General features: G+C 45.5%; 1 protein-coding gene across 1 annotated transcript in view; it reads left to right on the top strand.

Moving 5' to 3' along the window:
• The window catches only part of WDR33 (WD repeat domain 33), a 441,658-nt gene that overhangs the window by 340,572 nt on the left and 86,543 nt on the right, over nt 1–14,543 (top strand). Inside the window, 5 exon segments of the mRNA XM_030215962.1 lie at nt 2,893–2,906; nt 2,909–3,046; nt 5,038–5,116; nt 5,474–5,584; nt 12,568–12,662. Of these exon segments, the coding sequence (XP_030071822.1) occupies nt 2,893–2,906; nt 2,909–3,046; nt 5,038–5,116; nt 5,474–5,584; nt 12,568–12,662 (437 nt within the window).

The following is a 14,543-nucleotide window of genomic DNA, read 5'->3' as shown; positions in this document are numbered from 1 at the left end:
ACTCTCTGTTTCCTATCCTTCAACCAGTTTTTAATCTACAATAGGACTTTTCCTCTATCCCATGACCCTCCAATGTCCTCTGTAGCCTTCATGAGGTACCGTTGTCAAACGCACTTTTGAAAATCCAGATACACAATATCAGCTGGGCTCCCCTTGGTCCACATTTTGTTTACGTCCTTCAAAGATTGAGTAAAATTGGTCAGGCAAGGTTCCTCCCACACACAAAAGCCGTGCTGACTTGGTCTCAGTAATTCATGTCCTCCGGATGTGCTCTGTAATTTTGTTTTTGATATCAGCCTCTACCATTTTCCCCGGAACCGACGACGTCAGACTCACCGGTCTAGATAATTCCCAGATCTCCCTGGAACCTTTTTTAAAAAATCGGCGTTACATTGGCCCACCCTCCAATCTTCCGGTACCATGCTCGAGTTTAAGGATAATTGCATATCACTACAGTAGCTCCGCAAGCTCAATTTTTCAGTTCTATTCAGTACTCTAGATGATACCATCCGAGTCCAGGACTTTGCTACTCTTCGTTTGCTGAACTGCCCCATTACGTCCTCCAGGTTTACTGTGAAGTCAGTAAGTTTCTCCGACTCGTCCGCTTGAAATACCCATTCCGACAACCGGATCCCACCCAAATCTTCTCGGTGAAGACCGAAGCAAGATTCATTCAATCTCTCCAGCTATCGTCTTATCTTCCTGATCGCCCCTTTTACCCTCGGTCATCACAGCGCCCAACCGATTCTTTTGCCAGCTTCCTGCTTTTAATATACCAAAAAAATATTTGCTATGTTTTTTGCTTCTAATGCTATCTTTTTTTGTAATCCCTCTTGGTCTTCTTATCTGTACCTTGCATTTGCTTTGACACTGCTTATGCTGCTTCTTGTTATTTTCGGACGATTCCTTCTTCATGTTCTGAAGGCGTTTCTTTTAGCCTAATAGCTTCCTTCACCTCACTTTTCAACCACGCCAGATCTTTTGACTTCCGTCTTTACTAATTCGCGGAATATGTTTAGCCTGGGCCTACAGGATGGTAGTTTTTGAACAGCGTCCATGCCTGTTGTATAGTTTTTACCCTCTCAGTTGCCCCCCTAAGGTTTTTTTAACTGTTCTTATCATTTATCATAGTCTCTTTTTTTAAAGTTAAACACTAACGTATTGACTTCCTGTGTATAGTTACTTCAAGTTGATATCAAAACTGATCATATATGATCACTGTATCAAGCGGCCCCAGTACCATAACGTCCCTCATCAGATCATGCGCTCCACTAAGGACCAAGTCTAGAATTTTTCCTTCTCTCATCGGCTTCCTGCACCAGCTGCTCCTTAAAGCTGTCCTTGATTTCATCAAGCAATTGTACCTCTCTTAGCGTGTCCCATGTTACATTTACCCAGTCTATTTGGATAATTGAAATCACCTATTATTATCACATGCCCATTTGTTTGCGTCTCTGATTTCTTTTATCAATTTCTGCGTCTACCTGCTCATCCTGGCGAGGTGGACAGTAGTACACTCCTATCACCATCCTTTTCCCTTTTATACATGAATTTCAACCCACAATGATTCAAAGGTGTGATTTGTGTCCTGCTGAATTGTATCTATTTGAGTCAAGGCTCTCGTTAATATACAATGCTACCACCTCCCACCAGTCCGGTCCACCTATCACTACGATATTATTTGTACCCCGTATGACAGTGTACCAGGGTTATCCTCCTTCACCAGGTCTCAGTAATGCCTATTATATTCCAATTTTTCATTTAGTGCAATATATTCCAACTCTCCCATCTTGTTTCTTTAGGACTCCTAGCATTTGCATATAGACATGTTCAGAGTATGTTGTTGTTCCTATTTTGCATGAATGCTTAGTACGTGACACTAATGATTTGCCATCTTTTGTCTGATCTTGGTTGTATTTAAGGGCACCTGGCCTACCACAGGCCTGTTGTTCAACCTCACTATCCAGAAACCCTACTTCCCTGTTTGTGAGGTATCCTTGCAAGATACCTGATCCCGAACCATGCGCTTTTGAGTGACTGTCGGCCTTCCCCCCCCATTTCTAGTTAAAAGCTGCTCTATCTCCTTTTTAAATGCCGATGCCAGCAGCCTGGTCCCACCCTGGTTATGGTGGAGCCCATCCTTTCGGAATAGGCTCCCACTTCCCCAGAATGTTGCCCAGTTCCTAAACTAGATCCTGCAGTGCTTGTTAGATTCTATCTGTTAATGCTGTGGTACAAAGCTTTTAAAACTAAGTGGAAAAGACTATGGCGATTAGTTGTTAAAATTTGCTTTTTATATATTTTTATTTTGCCTAACACTAACCTACAATTCCTCCTTTAAACCCCAATCTTTAAGTTCCCAAAGCGACAATGCAAAGTAGCGTGTCACTACCAGAGAAATGCCCTCTTCTCTCAGAACTTTCTCCAGAAAGAAGTTCAGTGGGACCTTTCCTCTTTATATAGTTTTGAATCTAAGGGTCCTCTTTTAAACAGGCTCTTTGAAGCGACTCAGCAACCTATGCAAGTATTCTACTTCCCCACACCTTAGTTAACAATTGAGGTCGCTGGATGAGCTACCTCTCCAGCAGTCAAGGAACAGAAATAACTGCCTTTTAGAACAATGACACTTAATTGAGGTTGCTGGATGAAAATAAGACTTGTGTGTATTCTTAGTTTGCTCTGATGGTATATCAGGGGTAGAGCACCAAGTCCAGAGCTGGAGGTGTTTCACCCCTTTACTACGCCTATCGTGGTTTACCAGATAGGAAGTAAAATGACATTTCAAATGAAAACCTGCAAACTATTTACTTAGTCCAAAATTTCTGTGGTTCATATTCTTTACTTGCATGTTGATCGACTAGATTTGTTGTACGTTTATCTCACTATTTTCAGACATGCTCACAAAAACCAGTGATGGAGGTAAAATGGAATCTTAATGGCAATTGGCTGCTCACAGCATCACGGGATCACCTCTGCAAACTTTTTGACATCCGAAACCTTAAAGAGGAGCTCCAGGTTTTTAGGGGTCACAAGAAAGAGGCCACAGGTGAAAGATCACTTCACAACTCTCTTATAAGAACAAATGTGAAGCACAGTGCTGCCTCACTGCTAGCCTGTTATTGTTTGGTTTAATTTTGTGAAACTCTAAATGACATCAGTGTTGAGTCGGTTTGTGGGTATTTGAAGGAATTTGGTTTCAGTGTTCAGGGCAGGATTAACCCTTTGGATCCCTGCATGGTTCTGACTGCAGAGGAAGAAGAAGCAAGTAGGAACCAATTTCTTCCTGACTTCTTCTGCCAACAGGGGTGGAGAGAATAGACAAGACCTCTGTGGAAAGGGGTGGTTCTAGGTCTTCTGCAGAGGAAGAAGCAGCAAATAGGAACCATTTCTTCCTGACTTCTTCTGCCGACAGGGGTGGAGAGAGCTGCACGGGAACGGGGCTTGCGGGAATCCCACGGAACCCGCAGGATTCCCGCAGGGACAGAAGCAGTTCTGTGGGGTTCCCGCGGGGATGGAAGCAGTTCTGCGGGGTTCCTGTGGGGACAGAAGCAGTTCCTGTGGGGTTCCTGCAGGGATGGAAGCAGTTCTGCGGGATTCCCGTGGAAATGTAAAGCTACAACCTGCACCAGCCTCTCATCTACCGAGTACTAAGTTCTTTGACTGCTGTCTGCTCCTCCTCCTCTTCCTCCTTGCTTTAACAGCACAAATGTGGAAAATTTTCCATTAAGGAGGTGGTAGAGACACAAATGATGATGGAATTCAAAAAGGCATGGGATGAACACAGAGGATCTCTAATTAGAAAATGGAAGTTATAAAAAAACCTAACCTTAAATGGCTGCATGTGTGTGGATGTGTGAAGTAATGCTTAGATGGCGACTCTGGCTGTGATTAACTAGGGCCAATACCTGGCAGCTTTGTATGGTCTGTCTAATATATAGAAGTCTGGTTTAGGATGGGTTGGAAAAGGCTTAGACGGCAACTTCAGTGGCTGGAACATAAGGACAGTTCTGAACAGATTTTTACGATCTGTGTCCCACAAATGAGAAGACGCATAGACTGGAGTGGGCTTCAACGACAACTCCAGCAGTTGGAACATAAGGATAGGGCCAGATAGAGTTCTATGGTCTATGTTCCAGAAACACAAAAGAAAGACCATAATCAAGTATATAATATCACACTCGTTGATTTAATCATGAATTGATAATGAGTGTGACTATTGGGCAGACTGGATGGACCATTCAGGTCTTTATTTGCTGTCACTTACTATGTTACAATTAATCCTCTTTGCTCCCGGGCTGATGAGCAGACTTCAGCTCTAACACAGGCATGAGCATCAGATGACACCTGACCTACTGGCATGTGCATGTGGTGACCTCTCAGCATAAAGTGCCAGTAAATCAGAGACAAATCTTGTGCACACTAGAGTGTTCCAAGTTTCAGCTTCCAATCCTTCCTTGCCTACAGTGGTGTGGCTCAAATCCAGAGAGAGACTGAGGGAGCTGACTGGAATTTTCTTTTATGTACCATTAAATTCTTACAGTGATGGGTGGGGATGGGTTAAATTCTTGCGGGGACGGGTGGGGATGGGTTAAATTTTTGCAGGGACGGGTTGGGATGGGTTACATTTTTGCAGGGATGGATGGGATGGGTAAGATTCCAATGGGGATGGGTGGGGACGGGTAAGATTCCAGCAGGGACGGGCGGGGATGGGTAAGATTTCTGTCCCCGTGCAACTCTTTAGGAGAGAATAGACAGACCAGGGGTCCTCTCATCCCTTCTTTTCTTTCTGTCCGCAATTTACTTGCCATTACAAACATCTTCCTTGGTAGTCATTGAATTACCACATTTGACACTTCTCCTAACCATTGGGCCCTAGGTACTTGCCTACTTTGCCTATGCCTTAATATTGCGTTGTCAGTGTTTAATGCGACAGTATTGGTATTGTTAATCTTCCTGTTGGTATCTGTGTGGGAGTCTGACATTTGTTTAGGATGGTAAGGATACCAGCATTACAGTCTATGTATATTGTTCTTACAGCTGTGGCCTGGCATCCTGTCCATGAAGGCTTGTTTGCTAGTGGAGGGTCTGATGGTTCTTTATTATTTTGGCAAGTGGGGTAAGCACCATTTCCTTTCTTTTCATATCAACCCATTATGTATATTGATATAAAAAGGAAAAGTTAGAAGAGTAATATCTAAAGAACATCACACAAATCTCTATGACAACTTACTTAATGGTGTTTTATGTCAAATCTGACTGTTGCTGGCCCTCAGACATAGGGGTGAGAGTACAGAAATTGCATGGAGTTCTGGATTCTAATATCACCTCCTCCATGATTTACTGTGAATTGTATGAGTTAGTTACTCTCTGTGCCCAAACTGAAATTGTTTGCGGCTGATACCATGAAGCAATGGATTTATGATGTATAGGGACTCTCAGTAAATGTTATTGCATAAGTTCTGTTATATTGCAGTGTGGAGAAGGAGGTTGGTGGTATGGAAATAGCCCATGAGGGAATGATCTGGAGTCTGGCTTGGCATCCGCTTGGACATATCCTTTGTTCTGGATCCAATGATCACACAAGGTATGAGAGATTATCTGAAGCAATGAGATCAAAGCTAAAGACCACTGGATCAGATGGGGGCCACCTTTCCTTAAAAGTAAATCAGTAGTGCAAATGCACTTGTGAGAAATGAAGCTAATCCTTCTGCATCTGTGCTTTGATCCATCAGAACATCTGTTGCTGTTTAAAGTCAACAGCCATGTGATTAAGTGTGACCATTTGTTCATGTTTCTTTTACATAGAAAGTATGGTACCTGTTACGAAATTATTCTTGATTCTAATATCCTGTGGATTTTGTTTGTTGGCCTGCAGTATGTGCAGAGGTTATTACAGATTAATATTCTGCATCCTTTTTTTTTTTTTCCTGTGTACACTGTTGCACTGCATTTAGTCTGAATAGTCCGCCCTTCACACATATAGACGCAGTGCTGCATTACTTTACCTGATAGAGATTGCTCTATTGTTGTGGTCACAAAATTTACAATACAGATTGCTATGATATGAGGCAGTTTTTAATACTGCAGGTAGTTTGGTGGTCAGGTAGTTTCAAGCTAATTTCTAAAGGAAAGCTACCTGTGTAGGTTTGACTTAGATTGTGAGCCCATTAGGGACAGAGAAATTGCCTGTTTATAATATGTAAACCGCTTTGGTTATGCCACAGAAAGGCGGCATATCAAATGCATTATCCTTACCTCTTACCTTACAAGATCTTACCTGTACACCAGGGGTGTAGCTACCATTGAGGAAACCCAGCAAAAAGGCCAAGGTGCCCTCTATCAAGTATATCTCTCTCTCTCCCTTCTCCTCCCCACAGGTCTGGCATCACTTTCTGCTCCCCACCCCCATATTCCTCCAAACTCGCAGCGGGTGGCCAGCAAAGGTAGTGATGAAAACAGTCTGGCCAACCCCACCAGAGCCTTTCCTCTGCTGCTTCTTGCCTTCTCTGGTGTAACTTCCTTTGGGCGGGACATGACAGAGGAAAGGCCCTGTTGGGGCTGGCCAGAAGCAGCCTGTTTTCATTACTACCTCTGCAGGCTATCTGCTGCAAGTTTAGAGGACTGTGGAGAGGGAGGGAGATCCTGGGTTGCACAGTGGAGGGTACAAGTTGGAGAGATACCAGGCCTGTGCAGGGGAGGGAGTGAGATGGAGAGAAGCCGGACCTGCATGCGGGGGGTGGGGGGGGGGAGGATAACAGTCGATACCTGGGAATGGGGGAAGAGAGAAGTAGAAATACTGGACCTAGGGGGAAGTGGAGGGAATAGAAAGAGTATTCTCAGTCTCCATTAGATGGTTGGTAGGTCTGTGCACCCCAGTTCTGGTGTGGGAATATTGCTTCGGTATTCCTTCTGGGAACATTTAAAATATATATACATTGGGGACTTCCAGCCAAGGGAGAGAAGATCTTGAGTAGACAGAGCACAGCTGGACTCAGGCCACCAGATCCTGCAAGATCAACCCTCCAACTCCATCTCCTGTTGAACTGACGAATCGGTTCGCAGCCCTAGAGGCAGAAGAGCTAGAAACATCTCAAAAACAGGAGGAAACAACAATCAAAACTCCCAACATCACTGGCTGGACAAATGACCAATAGGAAGAGAAAGATAGTGGTGGTTGGAGATTCACTTCTGAGGGGTACTGAGGCACCTATCTACCGACCAGACATGTTGTCCAGGGTGGTGTGCTGTCTACCTGGTGCCAAGATTTGTGATGTGGAAAGATTCCCTAAACTCATCAAGCCTACTGACCACTCACCTATGCTGTTCATCCACGTTGGCACGAATGATACTGCCAGGTATCCTACTGAACATATCAAATGGGACTTCATGGCTTTAGGTCAGAAGGTGAAGCACCTAGGTGCACAGGTGGTGTTCTCATCGATTCTCCCTTTTGAAGATAAAGGACAAAAGAGAGAAGCTTGCATCCTGGAGCTAAATGTGTGGTTGCATGGATGGTGCCAACATGAGCACTTTGGTTTCCTAGTCCATGGGATGACTTTCCAGGAGCTACTGAGCAGTGATGGTGTCCATCTATCAAAGAAGGGATGGTGTGTCTTCAGCAACAGACTGGCTAAAGTACTAAAGAGGGCTTTAAACTAAACTTGCTGGGGATGAGTAAAAAAGGCCCCAACGCCATAAATAACTCTCAGGAAAGTAGGACATCGAATGCCCCTGTAGAAGAAGAAAAAAAAGAGTAACATCTGGAGAGCCTTGTATACCAGTACCCGAGGTATGGGAAACAAACTTCTAGATCTAGAGGCTACAATGATAGAAGCAGACTTGGATTTAGTGGCGGTTACAGAAATGTGGTTCACGGAGAACCATGACTGGGATAAAGCTATACCTGGCTATACAGGAAGGACAGTGTAGGAAAAAAGGGCGGAGGAGTGGCATTATCTGCTAAGAATAATATTAAAGTGACAGATCTGCAGGACACATGGGGTAAGAAAGAAGCACTGTGGATTAAACTGGAAAGAGGGAAAGGAAAATGTATTTACATAGGAGTAATATACAGGTCACCTTCACAGTCAGAAGAAATGGACAGAGACTTAATTGAAGATATCCACAAGATAGCTAGGAAAGGGGAAGTACTACTGATAGGTGATTATAATATGCCAGATGTTGATTGGGGCATCCTTGCTGCAGAGTCGTCCAGAGGCAAAGAGATCTTGGATTCCCTACAGAAAGAATTGTTTTAGCAGTGAGTAACGGAACCGATGCAGGATGGATCTATTCTGAACCTGGTGCTTACAAATGGAGAGCATGTTTCTTATGTCACAATGGGAGACCATTTAGCATCTAGTGATCACTGAATGGTGTGGTTCAGTATTAAGACAGAGGAGAAGACTTATTCAAGATTGCAGGTCCTGGATTTCAAAAGAACTAATTTTGCTGAGATGGGGGAGTTGGATGAGAACTGCTGAAGGAAGTAGAACAGCAGTGGACAAGACTGAAAGGAGCTATTTTAAAGTATTAATACATTACATAAAGGAAAGAGGAAAAGAAGACCGCTCTGGTTCTCGAACGTAGTAGCTGAAAAGATAAGGGAAAGGAGGTTAGCCTTCATACATTGTAAGACGACTCAGAAAGAAGAAGACAGGCGAAAATACCTGGATAAGATAAGAGCAGCTGGAAAAGCTGTCAGGAAAGCGGTAAAATTGGGAGATAAGACTTTTTCAGATATGTAAGCTACAGGAGGAAGTGCCATAATAGCATTGTAAGGCTCAAAGCTAAGGGGGTGGAAATAAGGATAAAGCTGAACTGCTTAACAACTATTTCTGTTCTGTGTTCACGGGTGAAAGGCAGAAAACAAATGCAAATGGGGATGGATGTATAGTAGACCAAGACCCATTCTCACATGACTGTGTCTGTGAGGAGCTAGCTAAACTAAAAGTACACAAAGTGATGGGGCCTGATGGGATACATCCGAGGGTGCTCAAGGAACTCGGAGAAGTTCTGGCAGCTCCGCTGATGGACCTCTTCAATGCTTCCTTAGAGTCCGGAATGGTCCCAGAGGACTGGTGAAGGGCGGATGGGTCCCTTTGCACAAGAGTGGAAGTAAGGAGGAGGCTGGGAATTACAGACTTGTCAGTCTGACCTCAGTGGTGAATAAACTAATGGAAACACTTCTAAAGCGGAGGATTGTGAAGTTTCTTGATTTTACTGGAATGCAGGACTCGAGGCAGCATAGCTTCACTAGAGACAGGTCATGTCAGACGAATCTGATTGATTTCTTTGATTGGGTGATCAAACAGTTGGACATGGGAAGGGCACTAGATGTGGTGTATTTATATTTCAGCATAGCCTTCGACACGGTTCCGCACAAGTGATTCATAAATAAACTGAGTACCCTTGGTATGGGACCTAGAGTAACTGACTGGCTTAAAAATTGGTTGAATGGAAGGAGACAGAGGGTTAGTGATAAGTGGAGCTTGCTCTGAAGGTAGGAATGTTATCAATGGAGTACCGCAGGGATTGGTCCTGGGTCGGCTCTTTTTAACATTTTTGTGAGTGATATTGCAGAAGGGCTTTCAGGTAAGGTTTGTCTCTTTATGGATGATGCCAAACTCTGCAACAGGGTGGACACCCCAGAAGGTGTGGATGACATGAGAAAGGCCCTTTGAAGCTTGAGGAATGTTCCAATATTTGACAACTACGATTTAATGCTAAAAAATGCAGGGTCATGCGCATGGGTCACAAGAATCCAAAGGAACAGTACAGTATAGGGGGTGAAGTGCTTCTGTATACAAAGGAAGAGTGGGACTTGGGGGTGATTGTGTCTGATGACCGTAAAGTTTCCAAACAGGTAGAAAAAGTCATAGCCAGAAGGATGCTTGGGTGCATAAGGAGAGGGATGATAAGCAGGAACAAAGAGGTGATAGTGCCCTTGTATAAGTCTCTGGTGAGGCCCCATTTAGAGTACTGTGTGCAATTCTGGAGACCGCACCTACAGAAGGATATAAACAGGATGGAGTCGGTCCAGAGGGTGGCTACAAAATTGGTAAGCAGTGTTGGACATAAAACATATAGGGACAGGCTTATGAACCTCAACATGTATACGCTGGAAGAGAGGAGGGAGAGGGGAGATATGAAAGAGACATTTAAATATCTCAGGGGCATTAATGTACAAGAAGTGAGCTTTTTTCACTGGAACGAGGGGGCATATGATTAAGTTAAGAGGAAATAGACTTAGGAGGAATCTAAGAACGTATTCATTCATGGAAAGGGTGGTAGAAGCGTGGAATAGCCTCCTAATGGAGGTCGTGGAGATGAGGACTATGTCAGAATTTAAGAAACCGTGGGACAAGCACATGGGATCCTTTAGGAAAAGGAAGAGTTAGTGGTTACGGAGGATGGGCAGACTGGGTGGACCATTTGGCCTTTATCTGCAGTCCTGTTTCTATATGTTTCTATGTTTTTGGGCATCTGCCTTAAAAAAAAAATGAAGCTGAGCCTTTCTGATCTATGACTCAATGTGTGGGGTCCTTCCTCCTGCAGAGCCTCTGCTCTGTATTTGCCTTGACCCCTTCCCCCATCATGGTCTAGGGAGGGGCTCCTTGAGCATCCCCCAGGTCCAAGCAGACAAAAAAAAAAATCCAACGGGGAATTTTCAGAGTTGATGGCTAATCTTTCTGGGCTCAGGAGTTTCTGTCTCCTGTGTAGCACTGTAGGATGGCAGCCCTTGTGGACAGAAGCTGGCAGTGTTCTATGTTTGTGGCCCAGCGGTTGGTCATGGCTTCCTATGGCTTATGCCATTTGTGTGTGAAACTGCAATGCAGTGCTGCTGTGGCCTGTTAGCTTGCCGCTGGGAACAGTGAGAACCCAGAGTGAAAGATGCAGGAGGAGATCGCAAGAGTCCGGAGGAGACTGACAGTTCTGTTTTGTCAGGAACAGCATCTTTATTGTTTGAACAGCTGCCGGTTTTATTCAGTCAGGATGCTGTCATCAGGAGCAGGATTGACTCCCTTTTTTCCCCTGAGTTTGTGCTGCTCTTATATTGAGCCTTTTGGTTGAAGCAGGGCTGGAAGGTCCCTGAAGCACTAAACAGCCTAGGCTGGCCCCAGTGTACATTGTGGATGAGTAGGAGTCCTGTGGCTCTCTGGATCCACCAGAAGGGGATCCATGGCATGTCAGCTGGGGTTTGGATCCCTTGGATGAGCCCTCAGAGGAGACGTTCCCCCTCCCCCAGGAGAGGGTCCCTTCATGGTATGCATTTTTAGAAGGCAAGAACTTCCTTACCTTATTGCCCGAGTTCAAGAGGTATTGGATTTGTCAGAGGAGCCAGCTCTGGCCATGGTCTGGAAGAGGGATCCCCTTCTGAAGAGCAATAGGAAGCCTACTAGGACCTTTCCTGTGCACCCAGAAGGCAGCAAGTTGGTGGAGGCCAAGTAACAGGTGCCCAATTCTTGCAAGAAAGCTTGCCTTCCAAAAGTGGACACCTTGGTTACAGTGGTCATGAGGAAAACCACCCTCCCAGTGGAGGGTGGGACAGCCTTGATCCTGCTGAATGGAAACTCTCCTGAAGCAGTCCTTTGAGGTTTTTACCTTGGCTCTTCAGGCTATGTGGGGGCTACATGGCCTGAGTGTATATTAGATGGGCAGAAGGGTTGCCTGGCCCTGGCACCCAAGAGTCTTCTGACAGGGTGGATCACCTCATGCATCTCGAGACGGGGGTGGCATTCCTGGCGGATTTTCTCTATGATTTGCTGAGGAAGAATGTAGCCCTTGATGGTTGCAGAGCAGCGTGCCCTCTGGCTCAGGGGCTTGGCTGTGGATGTGGCCTCTAAGACCCATCTTAGTAAATTTCCTTATAGAGGGTGTCTGTCATATGGAGAAGTTGGTTAAATAGCTAGGGGAGTCTTAGGTTCCCAGTCTCCTGGAGGATAAGTCTTGTTTGGCTTCCTGTCAGTCTTGGGCTCAGGGTAGATTTAGAGACACTCAGAGGGACCACCCAGACAGAGTGGGTGTTCCTCAAATGGGTAGATTCTGGTCCAGGAACCAGTCCTTTCAAGGTGGGCTTTCAACATGCTTTTAAACTAAGACTGATTTGGTTTGTTCCTTAGCGTGAGTAGAAGAGAGTTCTACTGATAAGGCCATAGTAGGAAAAGCAGGTCTCTATGGTACATTTTAAGATATCCTCTAAGCATGTCTGTGTAGATCCTAATGTAGCTGCTGTGCATCATTTGTGTAACAGACTTGTTCTTTATTTTCATGCCATATATTAATTTTTGTCGCCTCCCATAATTATAGTGCATTATTTGATTTTTTTTTTTTTAAAGAAACATTTTGTATGTAGTTTTTTTATAATAGTAATAAGCACTAGAAAATGCATTTCCTTGCATTCCTTGATGAATGATGTTAGAACTAAGCCCTGGACTACATTTCTAAACACTTGTAGTACACATGGAATAGGAAAATAGATTGTATTCTGAATGAATTTTGTATTATGGAGATCTACAACATGGTAATGATACTAAATTCAATTTTTCTTTCATTTTATTTTGAAAGCAAATTTTGGACTCGGAATCGACCAGGCGATAAAATGCGTGACCGTTACAACTTGAACCTGTTGCCAGGGGCATCTGAAGATGGAGTGGAATATGGTGAGGCTCTTAAGCAGAGCAGCAGTGGGCAATTGGATTCCTTCTCTGGATTCTAAGAGTAAAGCATTCTGGGAAATGCTCTGTTTAGGATTCTTATTTCAAGTCATCCAGTCTCCCCCCCCCCCCCCCCCCACTTTTTTTTTTTTAACATTACGTGCCTGAAAATTTAAGAGAAGGAACTTGTGAGTTTGCAATGAAATGCATCCCCCCCCCCCCCCCCCCCCACTGTCATTTTCTGTACTTTTTCCTTATCCCTGTCTGCACACAGCACTGGCAGCTCAGATACCTTTGCTGCCATGAGGTCTGCAGAAAAATCTCTTTCAAGACCATCTCTCAAGCCTGCTCTGTGGTATCGCAGGATCTGCCACAATTACAGAAACAACTCAGTTATAATTCTGACTTGATTTGTTTTGATTTATTAATGACTAGTAAAGAAGGCCCGTTTCTGAGACCAATGAAACGGGCGCTAGCAAGGTTTTGATCGTAGTGTGTATGTTTGAGAGAGTGTGTGTGAGAGTGACTGTGTGAGAGAGAGAGACAGAGTGAATGTGCGAGTGTGTGTGTGTGTGACATAGAGTGAGGCTGTGTGTGTGGGAGTGTGTGGCAGGGCCCACCCCCTCCATCTCCCGGCCTCCTTCCACCTCCCCCCGTCTTCCCTCCCCCCTTCCTTCCCGTCCCCCTCTCCTTTTTCTTCCCTCCCCCCCTCTCCCAGGTTCAGAATCGTGGGTCTCCCTCCCTCAGCCTTTCAGGGTCGTGGCCCGCCCTGCCTTCTTATTTTGTCACGTTCAAGGTGGCTCCCTCCCTCCCTCCCTCCCTCTGCCACGTTCAAGCTGGCTCCCTGCCTCCCCCTGCCACGTTGAAGCTACTATAAAAGGGCTGTTTCGGAAGGCAATGAAACATTTTGTATGTAGTTTTTTTATAGTAGTAATAAGCACTAGAAAATGCTTTTCCTTGCATTCCTTGATGATAAGGGGTAATCCCCTTCTCCCTCCCTCCCTGTCTCCCTCCAGACCCCCCGCCCTCCCTCCCTCCCTCCCTTCCTTCCTTTCAAGTTCCATACCCCCCTCCCTACCTCCCTCCCAAGTTACAGACTCCCCCTCCCCCCTTCCTGAATTCCAGACCCCCCCCTTGCTTTTCCTCCTTCTGAGTTCCAGACCCCCTTCCCTTCCTTCTGAGTTCCAGACCTCCCTCCCTCCCTCCCTTCCTTCCTTCCTTCTGAGTTGGAACCCCCCCACTCCCAGCCAGCCAGCCAGTTCAAGGCCCCCTCACTCCCAGCCGGTTTCTGATTGTTTTGGCTGTGCTGTTGCATGTACTCCGTCTTCTCTCTCACTCCTTCTCCGTGTAGTCCCGCCTTTAATAGTTGCCCTTGGTTCGTCTCGCTATTTTTTCTGTGTCACGCTTTTTCTTTAATTTTTGCTAGCGCCACACAGCCGTACAGCACCTATGCCCCGCCCACTCCACGCGCCTGTGCACCAACCTCTGACGGAGCAGTAGAGAGGGGAGGGGAATGGAGGAGACGCCATCGTGTGCTTGGTCTCGGCTTCCCTCAGCCTGTCAGAACTGCGCTAGCGGAAGCGGGTGGCGGCGGGGGCTTGCTGTGCACAGCCGGGCATCAGACAAAGAGGGGAGGGGAGTTGAGGAGCCGCCATCTTGTTCTCCGTCGGCTTCCCTCTTGCTGGTGCTTCGCGTTCGCGTCGTGTTTGTCGTCACGTATTGGTGGGCGATGCGATTTGCCCATGAGTGTTTGCTCTGCCCTCGACGTCATCACGTTTGATGCGAGGGCGGGGCAAACAGTCATGGGCAAATTTCAGGTTACACCACCATGCATTTAGAACGTTTGGACTTGAGGCTTCATTAGAACGTTGGAGGTGCGTTTTATAT

This window comes from Microcaecilia unicolor, chromosome 10 (genome assembly GCF_901765095.1).
Source record: "Microcaecilia unicolor chromosome 10, aMicUni1.1, whole genome shotgun sequence".
Taxonomy (NCBI): Eukaryota; Metazoa; Chordata; class Amphibia; order Gymnophiona; family Siphonopidae; genus Microcaecilia; species Microcaecilia unicolor.
Note: the sequence above shows the minus strand (reverse complement) of the source record. Positions and strands in the feature narration are given on the sequence as shown.